The 26,339-nt window shown below is 46.8% G+C and overlaps 1 protein-coding gene and 1 pseudogene across 1 annotated transcript in view; both read left to right on the forward strand.

Moving 5' to 3' along the window:
- Positions 1-1,764: 1,764 nt before the first annotated feature.
- Positions 1,765-26,339, forward strand: part of CNNM1 (cyclin and CBS domain divalent metal cation transport mediator 1) — a 46,615-nt gene continuing 22,040 nt past the window's right edge. The window contains exons 1-4 of the mRNA XM_066601690.1: positions 1,765-3,157; positions 19,055-19,198; positions 22,513-22,653; positions 26,044-26,213. Coding sequence (XP_066457787.1) covers positions 1,765-3,157; positions 19,055-19,198; positions 22,513-22,653; positions 26,044-26,213 — 1,848 coding nt within the window. The remainder of the gene's footprint in view (positions 3,158-19,054; positions 19,199-22,512; positions 22,654-26,043; positions 26,214-26,339) is intronic.
- On the forward strand, positions 23,654-24,698 carry LOC136624978 (heterogeneous nuclear ribonucleoprotein A1 pseudogene; annotated as a pseudogene).

A 26,339-nucleotide genomic window follows, 5' to 3' on the forward strand; every position in this document is an offset into this window, starting at 1 on the left:
CTCGTGGACAGAGGGGCTGCACTTTCCATAGCAATGCTATGAAAAGCGTGCATTGCGTTTCCCGCGGCTGGATTATCGCCGCAAGGAACGCAATTCAATAACGCCCGTGAACAGGCAGCCTAAGGGGGAGCGCTGTGAAATCAACTGCGAAAATGCAGCTGATTTCTAGTCGAATTCTGCACGGATAGTACTGATTGCGACTCTGTGCTTCTCGCAGAAAAGCTGCGGATTTTACGCTACACGTAAACATACACTGGCAGCAACCAATCACAGCGACGGTGCATTTACACGGGTGATTTTCCTGTGCGACTACTATCCGCACTCGCACGGGAGAACGCATTTATTCCAGTGGGTTAATTAATTTTTATTTCAGACCAATAGTCCAAGATGGGCAATTCTTGTAGAAGAATAGCAAAAAAAATAGGACATGCAGCGATTTTTCTATTATTTCATAAGGGTGCGTTAAAAAAAATACATCACAATCGCACGCCACGCGATTTGCATGTAGTTATCGTAGGAGTGTGATGCGTTTTTAACGCAGGTCACTACAGGGACGTGTAAAAAAAACAAGGAAGTACAAAGCAGATTAAAAAAATGTCTTTTTTTACACGCATGTGAAAAACCGCCCCATTTTTGCACTAGGCGATATTAATACAGCCTACGCTTTCATTGTCCCAGTTTATATGGCCGCGCTCACACGGCCGTAAACATAAAACGCCGCAGCGTTTTCCAACTGTGAACCTATTCGTAACCCTGCATACAGCCGCTAACGGCGGCGAAATTGTACTGCGCATGGCCGTGTACTCTCCGCACCGTCGCTTAGCAATGACTCTTATACCCACAGCCCGGACGCAATGTAATTGCATATGGGTGCGTGTATATACACGACAATAGCAAACAGCGCGCTCTATCTCGCGTATATATGCGGCAAAATACAACATATTGCGTCCTATTTTGCGATTGCGGATTACGCCATTCCGACGCGCTAATGTGACTGGAACTGTGTAATGTAATTGACTGCCTGCGAGCTACAGCGTATCACACGGGCGGACAGAGCCCCCATAAGATGCACTTACGATACGGTCGTGTGACTCCCTCATATGACGCCCATGTTTTTAAAGTGAGGAATTGTATTAAAATGGTAACGTCCGGCTTTTCCTCACCATTATGACAGAATAATCCAGCTCCATCCTATATTCCTATCCTGGTTAGCTGTGTTTTTGATAAATTGGGGTTTTTGGTGCAAGAACTTATAAATATATGACATTTCAGAACTTTCCCATGAAAGTTAATACGCAACCAATTCTGCATTGAATTAATTCTACCATCTTTATAACCTAAATATATATTTTCTGTAAGACGGACAAATTAATTTTATTGCTAAAACTTAACATAAAGAAAACGGCTACCAGTGTGATTTTTTTATTTTACCTCATAGGGTTCTTCCCGCCTTTTTTCCACACAACCATTGCGGGCCTCTTATCAGGCGGCAATCTCTCGCCCAATCATCAACGGCGCTGCGGTCACGTGACCTGCCCTAGCGCGCAGTCCACTCCTCAGCATCATGTTCCCGCCATTTCTTTCATCCCGGCTTTTTCCACCCCACATACGGCTGACGTTTCTAATAGCTGTGTTGCTACGTCGACGATCACGTGTCACACTCCGACCTATCCCAAATCGTATTAAAAGTCATGTGACTAGCAACCGCTTCCCCGCGCAGTCAGCGCCTCCTCTCTCCTGTCAGAGCGGTGAGGAGGGCTCAGGATGGCGGAGGCGGCCACCGCTGCTGCCGTCCTCCTCCTCATCTCCCTGTCTCCCCGGCCCGCGTCTTCCTGGCTACTAGGCCTCCGCCCGGAGGACACGGTGGGCGGTCGTGTGTCCCTTGAGGGTGGCACTCTGAGGGCGGCTGAGGGGACCCGCTTCACCCTGCGCCTCTACTTCCAGCCGCCGCTATCGGTCCAACAGCAGCTGCCCCATCAGCAGCAGCAGCCGAATTCGGCGGCCGGCAACGGTTCCGGCCCTCCCCCCAGATTAGTGTTCATCGAGGAGCCCAGGGCGGGAGGGGACCCGTGTGAGAACGAGGGGGCCTGGGCATCGGACGTGGAGGTGCTCGGCCCTCTGCAGCCCTCCCCTCACGGAGGCTCGGCCGTAGTGGAAGTGAGAGTCCGCGAGCTGCGGAAAGGGGAGCGCTGGAAGCTGTTCTCTCTGTGCGCCTTTGACGGGCGGCACTGGGAGCACCATGGAGGCGAGCACTTCGTGCTGGAGGTCCGGGAGGTCGCCGAGGACATGCCGGGCTGGCTGCGGGCGCTGGTGGCGCTGCTCCTGCTCGCCATGTCCGCGCTCTTCAGCGGGCTCCGCCTCAGTTTGCTCTCGCTGGACCCGGTGGAGCTGCGGGTGCTGCAGAACAGCGGCTCCCCTGCGGAGAAGGAGCACGCCCGGCGGGTGCAGTCAGTCCGGGCCCGCGGCTCCTACCTGCTGTGCACCCTGCTGCTCGGGAACGCTCTGGCGAACGCCTCCCTGGCCGGCTGGCTGTGCTCGTCCCTCCCCGCGGAGCCCTGGCTGGCCGTGCTGCTCTGCACCGGCTGCGTCTTTCTCTGCGGGGACGTGGCGCCCTACTCGGTGTGTTCCCGGCACGGCCTGGCCATCGCCTCCCGCAGCCTTTGGCTCACCCGCCTGCTCATGGCCGTCACTTTCCCGGTGTCCTACCCGCTGAGCCGCCTGCTGGACTGGGCGCTGCGCCAGGAGATCAGCACCTTCTACACCCGGGAGAAGCTGCTGGAGATGCTGCGGGCGGCCGATCCCTACAACGACCTGGTGAAGGAGGAGCTCAACATCATCCAGGGAGCCCTGGAGCTCCGCACCAAGGTGGTGGAGGACGTGCTCACCCCGCTCGGGGACTGCTTCATGCTGCGCTCCGACGCGGTGCTAGACTTCGGCACCGTGTCCGAGATCCTGCGCAGCGGCTACACCCGCATCCCCGTCTACGAGGGCGACGACCGGGCCAACATCGTGGATATACTCTTCGTCAAGGACCTGGCCTTCGTGGACCCCGACGACTGCACGCCGCTGCAGACCGTCACCCGCTTCTACCACCGGCCGCTCCACTGCGTCTTCAATGACACCCGGCTGGACGCCGTGCTGGAGGAGTTCAAGAAGGGTGAGAGCGGCTGGCAGCACAACCCGATGATCCTCTGCCATCCTCCCGGTCTCATGCTGCATCTCCCATCCCTGGCCTGCAGTCATCACCGGCTCCTGCTTCCTCATCCCAGGCCTGCAGCCTCCTCCATCACCGGCTCCTGCTTCCTCATCCCAGACCTGCAGCCTCCTCCATCACCGGCTCCTGCTTCCTCATCCCAGGCCTGCAGCCTCCTCCATCACCGGCTCCTGCTTCCTCATCCCAGGCCTGCAGCCTCCTCCATCACCGGCTCCTGCTTCCTCATCCCAGGCCTGCAGCCTCCTCCATCACCGGCTCCTGCTTCCTCATCCCAGACCTGCAGTCTCTTCCATCACCGGCTCCTGCTTCCTCATCTCAGGCCTGCAGTCTCTTCCATCACCGGCTCCTGCTTCCTCATCCCAGGCCTGCAGCCTCCTCCACCTCCGGCTCCTGCTTCCTCATCCCAGGCCTGCAGTCTCTTCCATCACCGGCTCCTGCTTCCTCATCCCAGGCCTGCCTGTGTGCTCAGCATGGAGCATCCCTTGTGTGCTGCCTCCTGTCATCACCTGTAACCCCCAGCCTGTATCCTCGCTGCAGTTATCAGCAGCTCCTGCATCCTCCTATATATTGTATATATCTAGTATTACTGTATACCCACTACAGGATCTCACAGCTCCTGCATTCTACTACACTGTATCATCCCAGGCCTGCATCCTCACCAGGGTCATCAGCATCCTACTGCATTGCATATTTATTATCCTCCATCCCAGGCCTATATCCTCATCAGCATCACCTGCAACCTACTGCATTACATAACCAGTATCTCCATCCTCTGTTTCCTCAGTGCTGTCAGTATTGTCCTACTCCATTATGTATTTAGTATCCTTCATCCCAGGTCTGTATCCTCACTACAGTCATCACCATCACCAACCTACTGCATTACATAACCAATATCCCCATCCTCTGTTTCCGCACTGTCAGTATTATCCTACTCCATTATGTATTTTTAGTATCCCTCATCCCTGGTCTGTATCCTCACTACAGTCATCACCATCACCTGCAACCTGCTGCATTACATAACCACCCTGGTCTGTATAGATCCTGCATCCTACTTGCTATTAATCTAGTATTCCTCAACCTTGGTCTGTATAATCACTACAGTCATCAGCATCACCAGTTCCTGCATCCTACTACACACCCAACACCCCCCATCCTGAACCTGTATCTTCCTCTCTACAGTCATCTATTTGCACCTTAGGTATCTATGATCCTGGACATGTATTCTCCCTAGAGTCACCACCAGCTCCTACATCCTTCTACATTGCATATCCTCCACTTGGGTCTTCACTGCAGTCTGTATCAGCCAGCTCTTGTACCCTACTACATTATATACAAAGTAGCTCCCATCTTCTGCTTGTATCTACATTACAGTCCAAATCATCCAGCTCCTTCATCCTGCCACTTCTATCTACTGTCCTATCTTCTATTCTCTGCTTGCATCCACATTACAATCCATATCTTCCAGCTCCTGCATCCTTGTATCTCCTATTCTCTGCCTGTATCCACACTACCATCCATGTTACCTGGCTCATTCATCCTGCTACACAGTATATGTAATGTTGTATCCCCGTACTTCTGCACTCTGTATCTTCCAGCTCCTGCTACTTTATATACCTAGTATCTCCCATCCTCTTCCTGTATCCTCACTACCGTCCATATTACCCAGCCACTGCATCCTGCTACATTATATATCTATTGTATCCCAAAACCTCTGCCTGGATCCACACAATAGTCCATATCTTCCCATCCTCTGCCTGGATTCACACAACAGTCCATATCTTCCCATCCTCTGCCTGGATCCACACAACAGTCCATATCTCCCCATCTGCCTGGATCCACACAACAGTACATATCTTCCCATCCTCTGCCTGGATCCACACAACAGTCCATATCTCCCATCCTCTTTCCGTATCCTCACTACAGTCCATATTACCCAGCTACTGCATCCTGCTACATTATATATCTAGTGTATCCCAAAACCTCTGCCCGGATCCACACAACAGTCCATATCTTCCCATCCTCTGCCCGGATCCACACAACAGTCCATATCTTCCCATCCTCTGCCCGGATCCACACAACAGTCCATATCTCCCATCCTCTGCCCGGATCCACACAACAGTCCATATCATCCAGATCCTGCATCTTGCTACATTATATGCTGTTTCCTCACTACAGTCCATATCACCCAGCTCCTGCATCCTGCTATATCATTTACTGCACCCGTTCACCCTGTATTATTATGAGCAGTCCGGTGTCAGTGCCCACACCTCATGCCGCTTCCTGTATCTGACTTCCTGATATCTTCCTCTATTACTCTTGGTGCTCGTTCTAGACTTGTATTATGGAATACTGTTTTTGCTGCCATATAAGTGATCTTCAGTTTGTCTTCTGCTTTCACCTTGCTAACCTAAATCTTTTCCATCCCTTGTCACCAGCTGGTATCGTCATTGTCAGGTTGGAATACTTATCGCTCAGCTCCTGCATCCTCCCACATTAGATTCTGTATCATTAGCCCCCATCCCTACACTGGACCATCTTGTATTGTTAGTAGTAGTGCTATACATCATTTCTCCTGTTTGCAGTTATTTCCACTCTCATAGAGTCCTGTATACTCACTAGTCATCACCATCGCTTAACCCCTGCAACGTGCTACATTAGTACAGTATCTAGCGCATAAAGTACAGTGATTACAACCATCTAATGGTTCCAGCTGTGGATAATCCTGTAACACAAATCCCAACAGAATCCTCGGGAAAATGTTCAGATTGCAGCAACTCACAAATAATTCTTTACTGATTGGTAGAATTATTTCATGTGTTATCATGTAGCTGGTAAGGAAGATGGAACAATACCACTGCAGCGCCATCTATAAGAAAGTAGCAGTCCTGCAAATCAATGTAAGACTTTATACAAGTCTTTATAACAATGACTGGAAATTGACCAAAAGCCAGAATACCATACACAGACGGCTGTTTTTGCCCCTCATCAGTGTGCAGTAGGTTTCTGGCTTGGCTAGTGAGAGGCCCATGATGTGGGTCGGGAAGGGTATCATCTCTCCTTAAAGCCGCTTTCACACGGCTGAGAAAATCGTACAAGATTTGTGCGTTGCGAGACGCATAAATCTCTCACGAATATGAACCCATTCCATTGAATGCAGTCATATACAAAAAATTGTGGCATGTTCTGACTTTTGGCGTTCCAAATGTATTGGTCAGTGTGCAACATCACAAGGAATCCAGCAGTTTTTTTTAATCTAACCTGTCTCCTGTGCAAGGATATTGCCCAATATGTTTCTCACATGCTATATGCTAATTAGCCCTGGACTGTCCAATGAGCAGTCCGCTTCTGCCAGTGGTGCAGACTCTCTAACTGCCCATTATGCTAAAAAAAACACCCCTTTTCTTGCTGATTAATGCCTCCAACTCTACCCACTGGAGACATCATGCGTTCCACCTCCAATGCCCTTGCGCTGTATTGATGGCTGCACGTGCGCTTGACATCGCTCTAGCCTGAGAACAAGTCACTGCGCATGCACCAGATCACTCAGTGCAGCACATTGCAGGTAGAATACGACTTCTCCAGCAGTCAGAGCTGGATGAATCTTAGGAAGAAAGGAGTTAGGGCTCCTGTCCACGGGCGGGTTGGACCCCGCATGTGGGATTCCTGCGGTGGAGTTCAACCCGGTGACCTCCGCATACCTGTCCGACATCTCTTCTCTGCTGCGGATGTGCCGGCTTGCGCTCCAGCATGCACGCGCAGAACAGAGGATGCAATGCCATTGCTATGGCGATGATGTGGCTCCATTCTGCAATGACGATTGCAGAATGCCTGCGGGACGGACGGTTTCCATTGACTTCAATGGAAGCTGTCAGTGCGTAGCCCGTACAAAGTCATGGCTTGCTGCGATTTTTTTTTTTCTTTTCTCCGTGAGCAGAAAATCTCAATCGATTTCCAATCGTGTGCAGGAAATTGCATTTTTACATTGCATGCTATGGGGCTGGATTTGCTGCGGAGGTGGAATCCCACTCCGTACTCCGCAATGCAAATCCATCCGTGGACAGGAGGCCTTAGTGTTTAGCAGGAAGAGAGCCCAGACCACTGGCAGAGCTAATTAGCATATGCTGCACCCGAAACTTATTGGCAATTTCTTTGCATGGGAAACTGTTTAAAAAAGATAAAGCTAACACTGGATTCTTTATGGTTTCAAACACTTAACAGTATATTGGGTTACTAGGCCAAAATTTAAGTGACTGATATCCTTTAACCCCTTCCCTCCCCATGACGTAACGGTACGTCATGGGAGCGGGGTACTTACCGCAAAATGACATACCCTTATGTCATAAGGATAGCGCGAGATCATAGCAGATCTCGCGCTACCCCGCAGCGGGATTCGGCTGTCACTAGTAGCCGGCCTCCCGCTGTAACAGAGATGCCCCCCCGCGCTGTTAACCCCTTCCCTGCCGCGATCTAAGTAGATCGCGGCAGGAAAAAGGGTTCACAGAAGGAGCAGGCTCCCTCTGACTCCAGCTGGCTCTCACGATAACATCTCGAGATACAGGCATTCTGTATTGCCATTGCCTAAGATAGCTGTAATAAGCGATAAGGCATGGCAGGAGAGAAGTCCTGCCATGCCTTATCGGAGCGATCATTAGTGCTCAAAGGGACACTGACTGCGTAAAAATAGAAGCAAAATAAAGTATAAAAATGTAAAAAAAAATGTTAACCCTTTTTTTATGCTTTTTTTCACATTAGGATAAAAAAAAATCCCATATATTTGGTATCGATGTGTCCATAACGATGCGTACAGTAAGATTAACACGCTTTTTATCCTGCACGGCAAAAAGCGTTTAAAAAATGCTAAAAAAACAGGCAAAATGCAAATTTTTTGCTTTTTGCCTCCCAAAAAACGCAATAAAAGTGATCAAAGAAAACGTGTGTACCCCAAAATGGTACCAATAAAAACTACAGCTCGTCTCGCAAAAAATAAGCCCTCAGAGAGCTCCATCCATGGAAAAATAAAAAAGTTACAGGACTTTGAATGCAGCGAATTTAGAAAAAAATAATAATTAAAAAAAAGGGCTTTTATTGTGGAAAAGTGGAAAAACCTAAAAAAAATATATTTTGGTATCGTTGTAATCGTACCGGCCCGCAGAAAATGTGTTGTATCATTTATTAATTAACGCTTTCCAAAAAAAAAAATCTATGGCAGAATTGATGCGTTTTCACTCCCTACAATCATAAAAAAACCAATAAAGGTTTTACAATATAGTCTATGTACCCAAAAATGGTACCAATAAAAACTACAGTTCGCCACGCAAAAAACAAGCCCTTATACGGCCGCGTCGACGCAAAAATAAAAAAGTTATGGATGTTGAAAAATGGAGATGAAAAAATCTTTGGTCCTCAACACCAAAATAGGCCGTGTCCTTAAGGGGTTAAAGGGGTTGTCCCAACGTACACAATCCAGTTGTTACATTCGTGCAGGTTGTGTGAACAGCGATCTACATGAACATAATATATATATAAGGGAAGAATATGCACTCCGGACTGGACACCAAATCATCCAACGCGAAACAGAGTAAGGGCTCATTCACACAGGCAAGAATCTTAGGTGAGTTTGGTGCAGGAATATGAACTCCATTCTTTAGAATGGACTTCTTCACATGAGCATTTTTTTTCCTCCCTTGGAATACCTCGCCCATTGTATTGCATGCCGTGCAATGTGCATGCGAGTGCGATGTTTCCCATTGAAATCAATGGGAAACATTTGCGATTTTCTGACCCTCCTGAAACACGTCTGAGGATTGCAATTTTACAGAAGTGATGCAAGGTGTTTTTTAATCAAAAACGCCTTGTATTGGTGTGAATAACCGACATTCGAGCGGAGTTTCTCAGGCCTTGTGAATGTAGCCTAAGGCCGCATCCACACAGGTGATTTTTCCCGTGTGATTTTGTCACAGTGTGACAGTGCTACAAATCGCATGTATGTAGAGCTCATGCTTTCCTATGGGTTCTTTCACACAAGCGATGTTTTGTTGCCTGCGAGATTGCGAGACTACAAAATCCTGGCATGCTCTATACAGCCGCAGTTTGTTCTAGTCCATGTTTTTTTGTGTCGTGCGATGCGACTTTTACAAGAGGGAAATCCTACTGTAAAAACCCTAGCTGCAGTAAAAAAAAATAATAATACATCACGTAAGAGGCGCTGTCAGTCTTCTTCCCTGATGATCCCTGGCACTTGTCTTCAGTCCTCTGCCAGCCCTTCCTGGATTTGAGGATCAAAATCACCCTCCTCCAGGAAAGGCTGGCAGTGGTTGGTTCATGAGCTCAGTGGCTCAGCCAATCAGAGCCAGTGCTCGATGAACCAATCACAGCCACTCAATGAATGAATGAATCGCTGTGATTGGTTCATCGAATGCCTGCTCCAGTTGGCTGAATCCCCGACGTTCATGAACCAATCACAGCCAGCCTTTCCTGGAGGCGAAGATTTCGATCAAGGAAGGGCTGACTGAAGACAAGTGTCGGATGTGAAGAAGAGACAGCGCTTCTTAGGTGATGTATTTTTTTTACTGCAACTAGGGCTTATTTTCGGGGTAAGGCTTATATTTCAAGCCACCCCAGAAAATCCTCGCAGGTGGTGCTATGAAGTTGCGCGATTTTGTAGCGCCACAAAATCAAGTTATCGCCATGAGAAAATGCAGCGATATCACATGGACCACCGATGTCACAGGTGTAGATTTAGCTTAAGGCCGCCTGCACACAGGCGGAAATCCCGTGGCGGGATTTCCGCCGCTCAAAGCCTGCATAGGATTGCGTTAACAAACGGAATCCTATGCAGACGGCCGCGGTTTGGCCGCGTAAAAACTCGCGTGGCAAGCAAACCGCGGCATGTCCTATTTCTGTGCGGGGCTTGCAGAGCCCCACACAGAAACATCACTCACCCAGCCACCGGCTCCGGTCTGCGCATGCGCCGGCAGCCAGCACATAAAAGAGCCGGCCGCGGGTGATTACACGCTCGTCCCTGCAGGCGCCCGGGTCAGATCCCGCGGCAAGAATCCTCGCCGCCGGGTCCGACCCGCTCGTCTGCAGGCGGCCTAAAGGAAAGGGGGATTCAGGTGTCAGACACTACATCAGGCAGAATTCAGACCAGAGAGACATAACCAAACGGAAACGCACACTTGACACAATATCTCCAGGGTCCAGAAAGGAAATGATGAAGTATAATGACTGGCAGCCTCTAGCAAGAGTGCATGTGCACAGATGGGTGGTGATTGGCTGGCTGTAGCGATCCACAAAAAGAGCCATCCAAATCAACTTACACCTGCAGCAGCATTCTCCTGGATGTACATGGTACTACAAGCCCCACGGCACTTATTCAGAAGGAGGGCGGTTTCACACAAGCATGTGCATTTGTATGCGCAGAGAATAGAACCTGTTTTCAATGGGTTCATTTTTGCGTGCGCTGAAAAAAAAAATGCAGCATGCTCTATTTTAGTGCACTAAAGGCCCATAGGTCTCCAATACCAACACAAATGTGCAGTATGCAGTGCAATTTTGAGGGAAAACAACATATTAGCGATTAGAGATGAGCGAGCACGAGTAACTGCATACTCGGCTGAGAAAATTCAGGGGGCGGCGGGTGGGAGAGATCTCTCTCTCCCGCCGCCCTCCGAATTTTCTCAGACAAGTATGCAGTTACTCGAAAAGACCGATGCTCGCTCGAGTAATTGCCTTAACCGAGCGTGCTCGCTAATCTCTACTATCGATCAATTAGGCTTAATGGCCTATTAACTTGGAATGCAGTTGTGTCCCATGCCTATGTGAACTGAAAAAGTAGAGTAAAATATGCAGAGACGCCCGTGATAGCATGGCATTGAGGGCTTATTCAGAAGACCGTATATCAGCCACGTTTTCACGCCCAGCCGATATACCGTGTCCCTCTCTGCAGGGGGAGGAGGCTAGAAGAGCAGTGCACTGAGGTTCTGCCCCTCGCCACTATTTGAAATGGGACGGGGACGCGTCTAAGTTCTGACACTTAGCCCTGCCTCCTTCCATTGCAAATAGTGGAGAGGGGGCGGGAGCTCAGTGCACTGCTCCCGGCTCTTCCAGCCTCCTCCCCCTGCAGAGAGGGACACTGTATATCGGCCAGGCGTGAAAACCCAGCCGATGTATGGTCGTCTGAAACCGCCCTCATGCTGCAAAAAGATCGCGCTCGTGGGAAGTTGCCCTAAGGCTGGGTTCACATGGGACAGAATTGCCATGGAATTTCTGTGCCGAAAGTCCGCATGGTAATTCCACCCACGGCTCCTAATCCCAGGATAAACCAGCAAAGTGGACAAGATTTAGCAAAAATCTCATCCACATGCTGTGACCAACACGTTGCAGCCAAGCTGCACGCAAACTGACATGCGGTGCGGAATTAAATTCCGCAGCATGTCAATTCTTTTCTCTTTTCCGCAGCGGCCTCTCTATGGGGAGAGAAAGCCGCAGCAGAATGCCGATGGCGCAACTGCTCTAAAGGCCACGGGTTTTAAGGCTGCGCTTTTCCAGCAGAAGTCTCGCAGCTTTTCGGTGCGGCCATTCCGCAAGAACTCTGCTGGAATTTTGTCCTGCTCCTCACATCTCCCCAGAAGACACCTGAGTTTGCAGGGTGAAGCAGCTGCTGCAGGGGAAATGCAGTATTAGACCTCATTCACAAGAGCGTGTGTTGGTGCACACAAAACCAGCGCGCCCACATACATGCACAAACGCGTGAATGCAGGACTACTTTCAATAAGGCCGTGTCTGCTGTCGGCGGCCCCATTGAAAGTAATGGTCTGCTGGCAACCCCTGCAGTAATTTTCAAGGAAGGACTTTAAATATAAGCCCTTCCCTAAAAATCATCCCTAGCTGGTGTAAAAAAAAAAAATTATATATATTCGCCTCTTCGCCGCTGTCGGTGCCCAGGCGCGTCTAGCCACTTGGTCCCCGGCACTGTAATGAAGTTCTTTCAGCAGGTGGGGATTTAAAATCCCCACCTGCTGAAAGGGCTGTATCTGATTGGCTGAGCGCTCAGCCAATCACAGGCAGCTCTTAGCCAATTATTGTGATTGGTCACAGCTCTCAGCCAATCAGACACAGCCCTTCCAGCAGCTGGGGATTTTAAATCCCCACCTGCTGAAAGAACTTCATTACAGTGCCAGGACCCAAGCGGCTAGATGCGCATGAGCCCTGGCAGCGCCGGAGAGGTAAGTATATATATATTTTTATTTTTTACACAAGCTAGGAATGATTTACAGGGAAGGGCTTATATTTAAAGCCCTTCTCCCAAAAATCACTGCAGGGTGTGCCTGCATCCTATTGCTTTCAATGAGTCTGCCAGCAGCAGCGGCGGCCCCTTTGAAAGCAATGGCAGAACATCACGATCCTCTGCCACAGCTGTAATAGCTGTAGCAGACGATTCTTTAATCCCTGCAGGGAGTCCTCTTGTCACCGAACACTGTAGCAGAGGATTCTTTACTTACCACGGGGAGTCCCCTTGTCACTGTGCTGTCACATTGTTCGGTGACAAGGGGACTCCTCGTGAGGAATATTGACACGGACCTATGGTGCAGGCATGTCCGAGGTTTTAGAGGTACTTGCATTTGCACACCTGTAAAACACGGACAAGTGAACACTCCATAGGGAACCAATAGTTCTAAAAGACGTCTGGTTTTGTGCAGACGTATGTACACACGCTTGTCTGAATGAGCCCTTATATAGTAGCTATTCACATAAGTAATACAAGCTCTGCAGGAGCCACAGAGGGAAGACCCTGGTGTTCATATGCCTTAGTAGGGTATGTGAACAGGGGTTTCCTTCTTGGCACGCCCTGTTAGGGAGGTTGTCTGGTTTAGAAAAAACCATTTTTAGATACCCGAGTAGTGCGTCTATAAACTGATGAGAGAAGTCCTACACTCACTGCCTTGTTCAATAGCTGAAATAGATAAATGAAGCAACAATCTAGGAAGCTCTGAGTTGTCTGAACATCACACTGACAGCCTGAAGATTTCGGGATCTATAAGGGCTCCCACCCACTGGCGTTTTTTTCTCCACTGCGATGCGATTCTAAAGTTAAAGTCTCGCATCGCAGTGCGAGACAAACGCAGGCAGATATCCCAAAATCGCTGGGATATCGCTGCGACATCGCCAGTCTTTTCAATGGGGCCAGCGGCAGCAGCGCTAGCCCCATTGAAAAGATATGGAGAATGTCGCTGACTTCTGTCACAGCTGTCACAGCTGTGGCAGAAGTCAGCGGCATACTATCCCATTGCTTTCAATGGGATCGGCACTGCTGCCGATCCCATTAAAAGCAGTGGTTTCTGACAAGCCCCGCAGAATGATTATCGGAGAAGGGCTTGAAATATAAGCCCTTCCCCGATAATCATAAAAAAGTGGTTAAAAAAATAATAAAAAAGTTACCTCTCCTGCTGTCAGCCGCGTCCTCCTCCGCCTGGCTCCCCGGCACTGCTACTGAGCTCTTTCAGCACACGGGGATTTAAAAATCCCCGCCTCCTGAAAGGGCTGTGCGGATCGGCTGAGGGCTCAGCCAATAGCAGCTAGTGCTTAGCTATTGGCTGAGCGCTCAGCCAATGGCAGATAGTTCATGAATAGCAATATCTTAGCTGAATTCATGAATGGGTGAGTGAGAGCTGCCTCTGATTGGTGAGGCTGTGACCAATCAGAGGCAGCTCATTCAGCAGGCGGGGATTTTAAATCCCGGCTGCTGAATACTACTCACAGCAGTTCAGGAGAACTGCCGGCCAGCTGCGGCTGAACTCCGTCTGCCGGGAAAAGGTGAGTATATTTTTTTTTACTATTTACACATTTCTGGATGAATTTCAGGGAAGGGCTTATATTTTTAAGCCATTCCCGAAAATTCATTCCGCACTCGCCGGCAGCCCATTGCTTTCAATGGAGCCGGCTGTATTGCCGGCTCCATTGAATTCAATGGTCAGTGCTCCTTTAATCGAGACGAGTACCGCATGGTGCTCGTCTCGAGTAACGAGCATCTTGAGCACCCTAATACTCGAACGAGCATCAAGCTCGGACAAGTATGCTCGCTCATCTCTAATAAATACCCGCGGATGGTCAATAAAAGTGAATTTTTAAAAAATGGAGCATGAAAAAAAAACGTGACATGCTTCATTTTCGTGCGGGTCTCCCGCAGGCTTCTATTGAAGCCTATGGAAGCTGTCCGGATCCGCGGGAGACCTAAAATAAGAATAACTTACCCGCAGGTAAGGTCTTTTCTTCTTCACGGCCGGATCTTTTTTCCTTGGGCCCGGCAGATGTGCCCGGCGCATGCGCGCGGCACGCTGCCAGCGTGCCGAGCACATCCGCCGGCCGAAGAAAGAAGATCCGGCCATGAAGAAGGGAAGACCTGCACCGTCCGCAGCAGGTGAGTTTATTCTTATTTTCAGCACTCATGTCCGCGGGGCAGGAGGGACCCGCTACGGATTCTCCATGGAGAATCCATAGCGGGCCTGATTTTCACCGTGGACATGAGGCCATAGGTGCAGAGTATGGAAAAAATTCTGCCCTTTTGAAAGGCCCCTTTAACCCCTTCAGTGGCAGGTTTATTATTACCATGTCATGCCTCACAGTAATAAGACTCAACAATGCAATTTAATCTTGCAAGTATTTATTAAGGAATGCAACAATCACATTGTAACATTTTTTGTAATGAAAGAATACATTATAACAATTTGGGAAAATAATTTCCAAATTTTGGAGGAAGGAGATTTTCTGGGCGTGCCACTAAAGGGGTTAAAGGGTATTCCCATCTTGAAAAAGGATAGTATATCATTACGGTAGGATATTCCACCCCTTTATGAATGGTGGCATTGAACCTTTGGGACTTCCACAGATCCTGAGAATGAAAGCTTTCCTTCCAGACAATAATTTGGAGCCCATTGACAGAATACAGGCTGGCATAAACAGCAGCTTGTATAATGCTGTTCAGTGTGCTGTACTATGAGGAATTTAAAGGGAACCTGTCAGGTTTCTTATAGCTCCCTGTCCTGCAACCCCTGGTTTTGTGCGGTCGGTGCACACTGGTTCATAATAGCCTGTGCAGCTATTCACATCAACAATTTTCCACACAGACCATGATAGCGTGAAAACGCGGCCTATATACGGTCATGCAATGTCCTATTGTATGTTTTCACGGACAAGAATAGGACATGCAAAACGCAGGGTCCGTGGAGAGGACAGCACAAGGACTTGTGTCGAAAAGATTGTTGCAGAGCTTGAAAAATCTTATTTCATATAGATTTCTGCAAGTCTCTTTCAGATAAGCAAGGCAGTTGCAAAAGTATCTGCCACTTTTGAACTTTCCTGAAGGATGTATATTAGAGATGGGCGAGCACCCAAATGCTCGGATCCACGTTATTCGAGTCGAGCTTTTCGTAAAATTCGAGAGCTCTACTCGAGTAACAAACCCATTGACTACAATGGGAGACTCGAGCATTTTTGTATGTGGGACGCCGGGTGTCGAGCTTTTTTTTTTTTTCTTCTTGGCTCGACAGAGTACGTTCGCTCAACTCTAATGTATATTCATTCACACTCGGCACATTTGTTGCAAAAACATCATAAGAAAGTTGGCAAAGTCCATCTTAAAGGCCTCCTTCACACCTGTATATTTGATCAGTATTTTGGATCTCTTTTTTTGTTAATGCTAATAGCAGATGTGGAAACGAAAAATGTAATTTTTTTTTGCATCTACTGCTGATTTGAGCTAAAAAAATACTGTGGCTAAGCAATTTACATTACAGCCTTAGGGCTCAGTCACACGGGCGCATCGGCGCCCGTGTGACTGAGCCCTTACTGCAGGAAGAAGACGTCCGCACTTCAGGACGGACGACTCCCCACAGCGCCGAAGAAAATACACATGACCGGCAATGAAGCCAGTCACATGTTCTTTCTTCCGGCGCTGCAGAGAAACGTCCGTCCTGAAGTGTGGCCGTCTTCTACCGATGCGCCCGTGTGACTAAGCCCATAGAAGGAACACTGACTAAACTCATACACCGTGTTCTGCCTAGTGCATGGTCTTTGGTAGGGGTGGGTGATAAGGGGATTCCCTGCGTCATTATCCACTTCCCATTCCCCCACAGTTTTGCCTCCCCCCCCTCCCAATAGTCACATTAAATTTGGGAAAAAACACTGAAAATGTCACTTTTTTTAATAGGACATAAATTCAAAACCTACTATGTAAATATATTTAGCGCAGAACTTTGTTATCTTAAGAGCTCCTTCACATGAGCATATCTGCACTCGTAAAGTTTACGTGCACAATACGCTGAGAATAGAACCCCTTGATTTCAATGGATTCGTTCACATTTTTGGATTTTGCGTGTGCATTTTACGCGCACAAATAAACCCCCAGAATGCTCTACTTTTCATGCACATTTGTGCACCAAAGGCCCCATAGAAGTCGATGGGAAATGTGCAAGGAGAGGCGCAATACGTTGCACAATTCCGCTGGAAAAGGAACATATCTGAAACTCACTAAATAGCCATTTAAATCGAGACGTGTTTGTCTGTCGTGCACAAACCAACATGCCCTGTGGGCGCAAAAAGTGCAGCGAAATATGCTGGCGTGTGCAAAAAAACCTTGTTCATAGCGAAAAGCTCAAAGCGGAGTGCTAGCTGTTCTTGGACCCCTGCTGTGGTGCTGGGCGCCTCTGCCCAGGACTTACAGCAGCTGCTGCTGTTCCCCCGCTCAGGACACTGCCGCCAACAATGCTTTCTCCCCCCGGTATGTTTGCAGTGGTAAGGGGTGTGGGTTTTACAGGTCAGCCAATCAGAAGTTGGGGGTGTGCACTTTGCCTCCACCCATTCTGGTGCCCAGCAAATCTAAAGTTGTGGGTGTAGATGTGGGTGTGCAGTTTGTCCCCACCCATTCTGCTGGTGGAGACAAGATGCACCAGTACCGATCATGACAATGGCACACCCCAAGTCTACCAGGTGAATGAAGTGTCAGTGCGCATACGTCACCACTGTTCCAGTCACTCTTTGTGGAGGTAGCTGAGTGTAGCACCTGGCTATCTCCATCAATCCCATAGGAATTAATTAATTGGTTGTTATGCATGCGCCCTGCAACTCCATTTTCTTGACTGGATGTGTCATTCTTGTGATGCCTAGGGGTCTCAACAGTTGGACCCCCAGTGGGATAATCCTTTTAACTCATGTGAGACTAGTCATGAATATGCAATACACAGCTGCAGCGCCATTGTAACAGGAGAGATCAGAGGAACCTCTGATCTCTGCCATTTATCACTTTAAAAGCAGCATTTTAAGGAAGAGCATGAGGGCGGATGGCATTACAGGGGGGTCCTTGTAATGTGATCTTAAACGAACCATACAATAAATTGAATACACTTTTTATCTTGCGCTGTAAAAGGAAAAAAATGCAATAGAAGTAATCAAAAAACGATATACATCCCAAAATGCTACCAATAAAAATTACAGCTCGTGACTCAAATAACAGGCACTGAAAGTTCCACTGATGGGAAAATAAAAACATTATGGAACTTTGAATGCAGCGATGCAAAAAAAAAATTTTTTTAAAAAAAGGGGTTTTATTGTGCGAAAGTAGAAAAACCTAAATAAAAATACATAATTTTGTTATTGTCGTAATGGTACCAACCCGCAGAAAAAAAATGTATTATGTAATTTCATGCTGTATGATTAACACTTTTATAAAAAAAAAAAAACAATGGCAGAATTTATGGGGCTTTTTTCTCCCTGCCCCCCAAAAAGAATTTATAAAAGTTATACAATATATTACATGTACCAAAAAAAAGGTACCATTAAAAAACTACAGCTCGCGAAGGGAAAAAAACAAGCCCTCATACAACCATGTTGACGGACAAATTTAAAAGTTATGGCTTTTGAAGAGTGAAGATAATTGTTGCATCCTTAGGTCCAAAGTAGGCCATGTCACTGAGGGGTTAAAGAACAGAAATTTTCAGTTTGATTCCATTTTTGATATCCATTTAACGGATCCACATGAGCGATGTTTTCCTGCATAGCAGCACGATACGATGCTGTGGGGAAACACATTGCAGCATGTCCGATCTTTCTGCGATATCGCCCATTGTTTTTATCGGGGCCGGTGGCCGCATCGTGGGGTCTCCCATTGAAAGTGATGGTAGAACTCTGTGATCCTCTGCCGCGGCAGGTAATTTTCCTTCATCCCCGCAGCGATGCGACACTGTTTTCACATAAAAACACCTCGTATAACTGGGGCTTTCACATGGATGGTGAGGGTGATATCGGGCCATTAACCCTTTCCAATCCAATTTGTATTCTGGTTTTCCTAGGGGGATTACTCTTTTTTCTGCTGTTATACAATGGCGCTATATGCTGGCTTAAGCCGGTACTGCATGAGGTGACACGTTGGATAGGCTCCGACAGCAGAGAGGCTGGCAATATACAGTAAGAGAACCCCAACGGATGTCTTCCAACATCGGAGCTGTACAGCCTTAAATCATAATGTCTTCAGACGTCAGTCAGTGGATTGGAAAGGGTTAATCTCGGCCTGATTTCGCGCTCACCCGTGTGAAACTAACTTTAAAAACGAATGCAAACAGAAACAAACTGCTAGAAGCGGTATTTTTAACGGATCGGGCTACCAGCTCCACAATTACGGTTCATTTTCGTTTGAATTCTGTTTTATTAAATGTCGTATTTAAAAAAAAATTAAAATCTTTTCAAAATGGAAATCAGAAACTGATGTGAACGAGCCCTAAAACAGTCTGAATTTGCTGCTGTGGACACAATGTTGCTTGACTGCACTTTTTCTTTGTGATTTCACAGGTAAATCTCACCTGGCCATAGTACAGCGAGTCAATAACGAAGGAGAAGGGGATCCGTTTTATGAAGTGATGGGAATTGTTACACTAGAGGATATCATAGAAGAGATCATAAAGTCAGAGATCCTAGATGAGACCGATCTGTACAGTAAGTACTACATTCATTGTTTTGTACTTCTTTTGCTACATTGAAAGCAACCTGTCAGCACATTTGAGCGTCATAAGCTATGTAATTGGACTCTAAGGGAACAGGGAGCCGGGTCTGCCAGTCCAGTGCTGTGCCCCCGAGAAATCAGTGCGTGCACACAGCGTAACTGTTTTTGGAAAGCCATGGGCATATGCTCTCCCCTAGAGATCAATGAGAGAGCATGTCCATACAGTCTTCTGAAAAGAGTCATGCGCTGGAACGGGGGACCTGATGATTATGAGACACAGCTCCCCGGACCGCCTTCCCCATATTCTCACCTTTAAGGCCCATAACGTAGTTTTATGGGGCTGCAACGTGCTGAGATGTTCCTTTTAAAGGGAACCTGTCACACTGTACATATAGTCCTGTCTGCAGGTAGCATGGTATAGAGCAGGAGGAGCTGAGCAGTTTGATATATAATATTATGAGAAAAGATTTTGTAACTTAGGGGATTCAGTTTTTCTGCTCTGTCATGGGAGCAGGAAAGGGGAATCCTTTCGCAGAACGGATCCATGTTATGATGGATCCAAATGGTGCCAAAGAGACCCCAGTGCAGTCCATTCCGTTTTTGTTCAGGCATCCGGCATTTTACCAGGCATGCCAGATTTGCGGTAGAGCCCCCCGAACACAGATGTGAACATAGCCTTAGTTTATTGATTTCAACCTCTACTTATTTTGGTCTCAGGAGTCCAGTGGGTGGTGCTATTAGTGATTGACAGCTATCTGTGTATAAGGTTCTATACAGAAATAAGTCAATCACTAAGTAAAATGCCCACTGGACTTCTAAGCCGCAAATGAGAAGGGACATACATTAGTAAGTTATACTTTATCATATCCTCTTTCTGATGCTGGTTGATAGGATACCGTGATAAATAAGACACCTTTTTAAAGGGACCTCTTCTGCTATCTGATGGTACAAGGAAATACAGTAAAGAGTTTTGTATGAGTTTATGGCCAATCTATACAATAAGGGGGCATTCGCACAGCCTTTTGTACATGCTGGGGGATTCTGTCACGGGTGCTGATCACAGCATTTTGACAGAACCCTCAAACATACCCATTCACTTCCATTAATCAAAGAGACACCAGTTTGGTGTCCATTTGACAAGGATTCAATTAATTTTTGCTATATTTGTAGTCAACTACGCTATTGTATATTCCAAATATAGCGGAAATTAACGTAAACCCTGTCAAATGGATACCAAAGCGGTGTCTGTTTGACTAATGGCAGTGAATGGTTCCATTTCGTTACATTCAATGATTCCGTTTACATACATTTCTCGGCACCTTTGATGAAACTCTCAGACGGAATCTTACGGCACGTACAAAAGCCGTGTGGTCAAGACCTATCTTTTCGAGCAGCATATAAATTCGGTCGCTGATTTCCGTCGCGTATGTCCTATTTTTTTCTGGCGCAACTTTTTACCGCAGCTAAAAATCAGCCATCTGAACGAATACATTGGAATCGGATACTTCAGATTGTCGTGATTTTCGCCTGATGTTTTATTGCGGCTAAGTAGCTACGTAAAAATGCTCATGTGAATAAGGCCTAACAGTGATTGGAGAGTGTGTGTTCCTCTGTAAGCAGTTTTTGTGGTAGGTGCATTAAACAGCATCACCCAGACAGTGAAACTGACTTAATTTGAAAACACATAAACCTAAAGGAATCTGAGCTGGTCAGAACTGAAAGCACTTATAAAAAAAGACTAGAAGGAAAACCAAAAGAAACAACTAACCAAGGTAACACTAGCTCATTCATATATATATATTGTGGGAAGACACCTCGGTAGAGTGTGGGTTTGCGGGGTGTTCAGCAGTCAGAGACAGAGACACGTTTTAAAGTCCAAGTACAGGCGTGACCTGTGTTTATTTCAGTCCAACATATCAAAGAAAATCCAGCCTTAGCTTCAGGCATGAAAACAACCGTCCAGCATTAGGATAACAGGCAGTCCCTGCCTGTACAGGTCACGTTCAGCAGGTGCACCACACAGCAGGGCTTTTACCTCCAGCAGGCATCTCAGGCTGCCTGGGTCCAGCAGCCATCCAGTCTCTCCCTGTGTCAGTCACTGCTATTTATATACACCTCTCCCTGGCCCAGCCTCAGCACCTGTGCTGATTGATCTTGCACATAACCTGGAGTGGAGGAAGTGGAATGGATGGCCCCACTACCAACCTGTCATCCATTCCAAAAATCCAGGCCCAAAGACTTTTAAAGAAAGCATCTCCAGCAACTACTTGCTGGAGATTACATTGCACCCCTGGACTTTCATGTCTCAAACAGTGGGACATGAAATTCCTTCAGCCCCACTAGGCATAATAGCGGAACCTAGGGGCGATATAGTGACCATCCACTATCATGCCCCTCAGTACCTCACTATATATATATATATATATATATATATATATATATATATATATATATGCATACGGAGAGATAACTACATAATGAATGAGTAAAAAAAATCGCCAGAGTGGCCCTTTAATGTCAATTAGAACTGCATATACAACCACTAGGCTACTACACAGGAGTCAGAATCATCTGCTTCCACTCTGACCCCTGTGTATTGTGGCACTGACAGTGGGCACCACAACATCAGCTTGGGTTCTGAGTAGGGATGAGCGAGTATACTCGCTAAAGCACTACTCGTTCGAGTAATGTGCTTTGGACAAGTATCTCCCTGCTCGTCTCTGAAGATTCAGAGGCCGCCGCGGAGCGGGGAGCGGCGGGGGAGAGCGGGGAGGAACGGAGGGGAGATCTCTCTCTCCCTGTCTCCCGCGCGCTCTCCCCTGCTCCCCGCCGCAACTCACCTGTCAGCTGCGGCGGCTCCCGAATCTTCAGGGACGAGCAGGGAGATACTCGTCTAAAGCACATTACTCGAGCGAGTAGTGCTTTAGCGAGTATACTCGCTCATCCCTAGTTCTGAGCATTGGACCCCGCTGATCAACTATTGATGACCTATTTGCCCCAAAAAACCCTTTAATAAGGTCTAATAGGTTATTTTTAAATCATCCTATAAGAAATAGACCCTAGTGCTATGTGTTTCTCTCCAAATAGGGTTTCTTTTTGGAGCTTGGGCCCATTATTGTGTCATACGCCTTGGTCCATTGGATGATCCTCTAATACTATAATGGGAAACTTTATTGATTGCATGAATGAATCCCTGCTTCTGGCATCTAAAGAAATTAGGAATCTTGGAAATAATTTGCTTCGTTTTTGTATATATTTTGTTTTGGAAATCCTTAATCAATATGAATTTTTACACATTTTTGTGCAGCTGATAATAGAAAGAAGGAAAGGATTCCCCACCGGGAGAGGAAACAACACGACTTCTCCCTTTTCAAGCTGTCAGACAGTGAGATGAAGGTAAAGATTTCTCCTCAGCTTCTGCTGGCTACACATCGATTCATGGCAACAGGTTTGTACAGTTGTTGACTTCTCTCACATTGATGCATGGCTCTACCTGTAGGCTGTCTGCTCGTACTGACTTTATTTTGTGGTTTGTGTGAACAAATGAACAGCTCACCCTTATTCGCATGTGAACATATGGATGTTATAGGACAGTGTTGCCCAAACGCCAGTCCTTCTAACCCCCCAACAGATCAGGTTTTTAGGATCTCCATAGTATCGCACAGATGATGTAGTTATTGTCGGTGCCTCAGACGTTACCACAGATGTTCTCTCTATAGGATATCATCAAACCATGTGTATATATCATGTGTATATATATATATATATATATATATATATATATATATACTGCTCACCTGTGTTCGTTGTGAATACACAGCGTTATACAGGCATGATCAACAATCTTCTGACTGCTGCCGACTCCACATATGCCAAAGCCTGAAGTTCAGGTGACGGGATCTCAATTAGATTCCACCACTAGGATTGAGTACACCCATTCTAATGGCAGCCAGAAGTCTACAAAAGGCCTCCATGTCTGCAATGTAAATCAGCCTACTAGACTCCGCCTCTGGCCCAGTCTTATAGGTGGCTGTCATAGGCTTAGTAGAATGCACTACATAAGTAATGCAGTGTACTTATCCTAGCAATTGAACGATCACAACTTTAAGTCCCTTTTGAGGGGCTAAAACATGGTGTCAAAAAAGTTCAATAAAGGTTAATTTAAAGGAAAGAAATCCAGTTAAAAATATACATTTTTCCCCTCATAAACCCTCTTTAAATGGATAAATTGCTGAATATATTTTAGAATAACGACCCAGACAATGAAAGTATTTTGTTATTTCTCTCGCATGGTGAATGCCGTAAAAATAATATTAAAAATTAATGCCAGAATTGCTATTTTTCATTTGATCTCCTCCCGAAAATAAATTAAAAAGCAATCCGGTATTAGCAGGTCTTGCGTCTGGCTCTGGTTTGCGGCGCTGCGAAGGACACTGATCACAGACACCATGCACAAGGGAGAGTCACCTAAGGAACCAAAGCAACTACGGAAGCTCTTTATCAGGGGCTTGAGTTTCGAGACTACTGACAACAGTCTCCACAACCATTTTGAGCAATGGGGAGCCCTGAATGACTGTATGGTCATGAGAGATCTAAGCACCAAGCGTTCACGTGGATTTGTGGTTGTTACCTATTCGTCTGTGTCAGAAGTTGATGCTGCTATGGACGCCAGACTTCACCGGGTAGAGGGGCGTGTGGCGGAAGCTAAACATGCAGTTTCCAAAGAAGATTCTCAAAGGCCGGGAGCACAACTCACAGTAAAGAAGATCTTTGTTGGGGGCATAAAGGAGGACATATAAGAGCATTCATTTAAGGGACTACTTTGAGAAATACGGAAAGATAAAAGTGGCAAAAAAGAAAGATTTGCTGTTATCATATTTGAAGACCACGATTCAGTAGACAGGATTGTTAATCAGAAATACCACTCTATCAATGATCACAACTGTGAAGTTCTGAAGGTACTGTCCAAGCAAGAAATGGTAGCATCTTCTACTCAAAGAGACCACAGTGGTGGTGGTGGAGGAAACTTTAGTGGCTGCGGTGGCTTTGTTGAAAACGACAATTATGGAGGAGGATGTGGTGGAGGAAACTTTGGCGGTAGGGGTGGTGGCTTCAGTGGATGCGGTGGTTATGGAGGCGATAACTGCAATGGGTTTGGTAATGATGGTGGATATGGCAGTAACCCACCTTACAGCAGCAGCAGCAACAATTGGGGATACGGTGGAAGCAAAGGAGGCGGATATGGAGGAGGCCATGGTGGTGGATATGAAGGAAATGGTGGTAGCTATTACAGTTACAACAGTGGAGGAAGTTGCGGTTGATTTAGTGGAAGCCACTTGAGGAGGCAGTGGAGGAGGAGGAGATGGTGGAGATTACAATGACTTTGGCAGCTACAATAAGCAGTCCTCTTCCAATTTTGGACCCATGAAAGGAGGCAATTATGGTGGAAGGAATTCTGAATCTTACGATGGAGGTGGCAGATGCTTCCAATGAAGGAAATAATGCTTAGCCAGAGACTAGTGCCAGGCAGGGCGACAGGTTACTACACACGTTCAAGTTAGCCAAGTACTATTGTGGCAGGGGCATAGCTGCTACATGAAGAAATGTTAGCAAATCAGAATTACATGTGAGGAAAACACAGAGCTGTTCATGATTTACTTATAAAGACCTTGAGTTTGGTTTGTGACAGTGTCAAACATTCCTTGGAGTGGGTTTTATTGTATAGGACTTTTAATGTACTTTTTATTTTATTTTTTGGCTGTTCAGGGCTCAGTCACACGGGCGCTGATGTGAGTCCTCACTGCAGGAAGAAGACGGCTGTACCTCAAGACGGACGTTTCTCTGCAGCACTGCAATGAAGCCGGTCACATGTTCTTTCTCCCAGCGCTGCAGAGAGACGTCCGTCTTGAGGTACGGCCGTCTTCCTCCTGCAGAAACAGGAATGAGTTATGGCTTTTGCATCACAACTATTAAAATGGCTTTGTCCTTAAGGTAAAAAATAGGCTTGTCACGAAGGGGTTAGGGCATTTTTACTTCAAAATGGAAGTCAATGGCAGATGTATGCCACTATGCATGGGCGTAGCTAAAGGCTCCTGTGCCCAGGTGCAACCGCATCCCCTGCATCCCGAATACTTACACCAGTGCCACTATGTAGACCTACAGTTGTACACCTCCTAACAGTCTGGTCAGAACGGACAAGGTGGCGGCAATTCGTCAATACGACTGTCCAGCTTCTCACATTCCAATAATGCGCCCCTCTCAGACTCTGGTAACGGGGTGAAAACTCTTTAACCCTTTCCAATCCACTGTCTGACGTCTAAAGACATTCTGATTGAAGCCTGTACAGCTCTGATGTCGGAAGACATCCGGCAGGGTATTCTTACTGTGTATTACTGGACGCTCTGTTGTCGGAGGCCTCTCTAGCATGTCACATACCACAGTACTGGCTCTAGCCAGCAGATGGCGCCATTGTATAATGGCAGAAAGAGAAAGCCCCCTAGGAAAACCCTGAATCCAAAATTGGATTGCAAAGGATTAATCGTGTCGTGGAGACGTCTAACGGAAAAAGCGGTCACTAAATACAAGTAGCCTCAGAGCCTTTTTTTATAGTTCAAGGAGAAGCCAGTTTTAGGGCCTCAGGTGACAAGACCATTCATCTAATCCCAACACAACTCTAATCATTTGCATATCTGCCTGAAATGTAACTGCATGCCGAGTTTTTCAGCAAAATGACAACCTCTGCTTGGGGCTTGATATTTATTTTTTTTTACAAAATGTATTTTTAGATTATTTCTGCTCGATGTAATTTACAAAAATTATCCCTAAATGTAATTTTTAGAGATTGAGCCTTTTAAAACTCCATACCTGTCAGAGAAGATCCTGCTACGGCTGCTTAAACATCCAAACGTGATCCAAGAATTGAAGTTTGATGAGAAAAACAAAAAGTCTTCAGAACATTATCTTTACCAGCGCAATAAACCGGTGGACTATTTTATTTTAATCCTTCAGGTACATATCTTTCATGGTTTGCATGTTGATATTCATTCACCCATTCAGACCACCATCACCTTGTCATGTATCTCTTATTGTTGCCATGAGCTGCTTGATTACAGCAACTCACTACTAATTGGTCTT

Source organism: Eleutherodactylus coqui, chromosome 4 (genome assembly GCF_035609145.1).
Source record: "Eleutherodactylus coqui strain aEleCoq1 chromosome 4, aEleCoq1.hap1, whole genome shotgun sequence".
In the NCBI taxonomy this organism is placed as follows: Eukaryota; Metazoa; Chordata; class Amphibia; order Anura; family Eleutherodactylidae; genus Eleutherodactylus; species Eleutherodactylus coqui.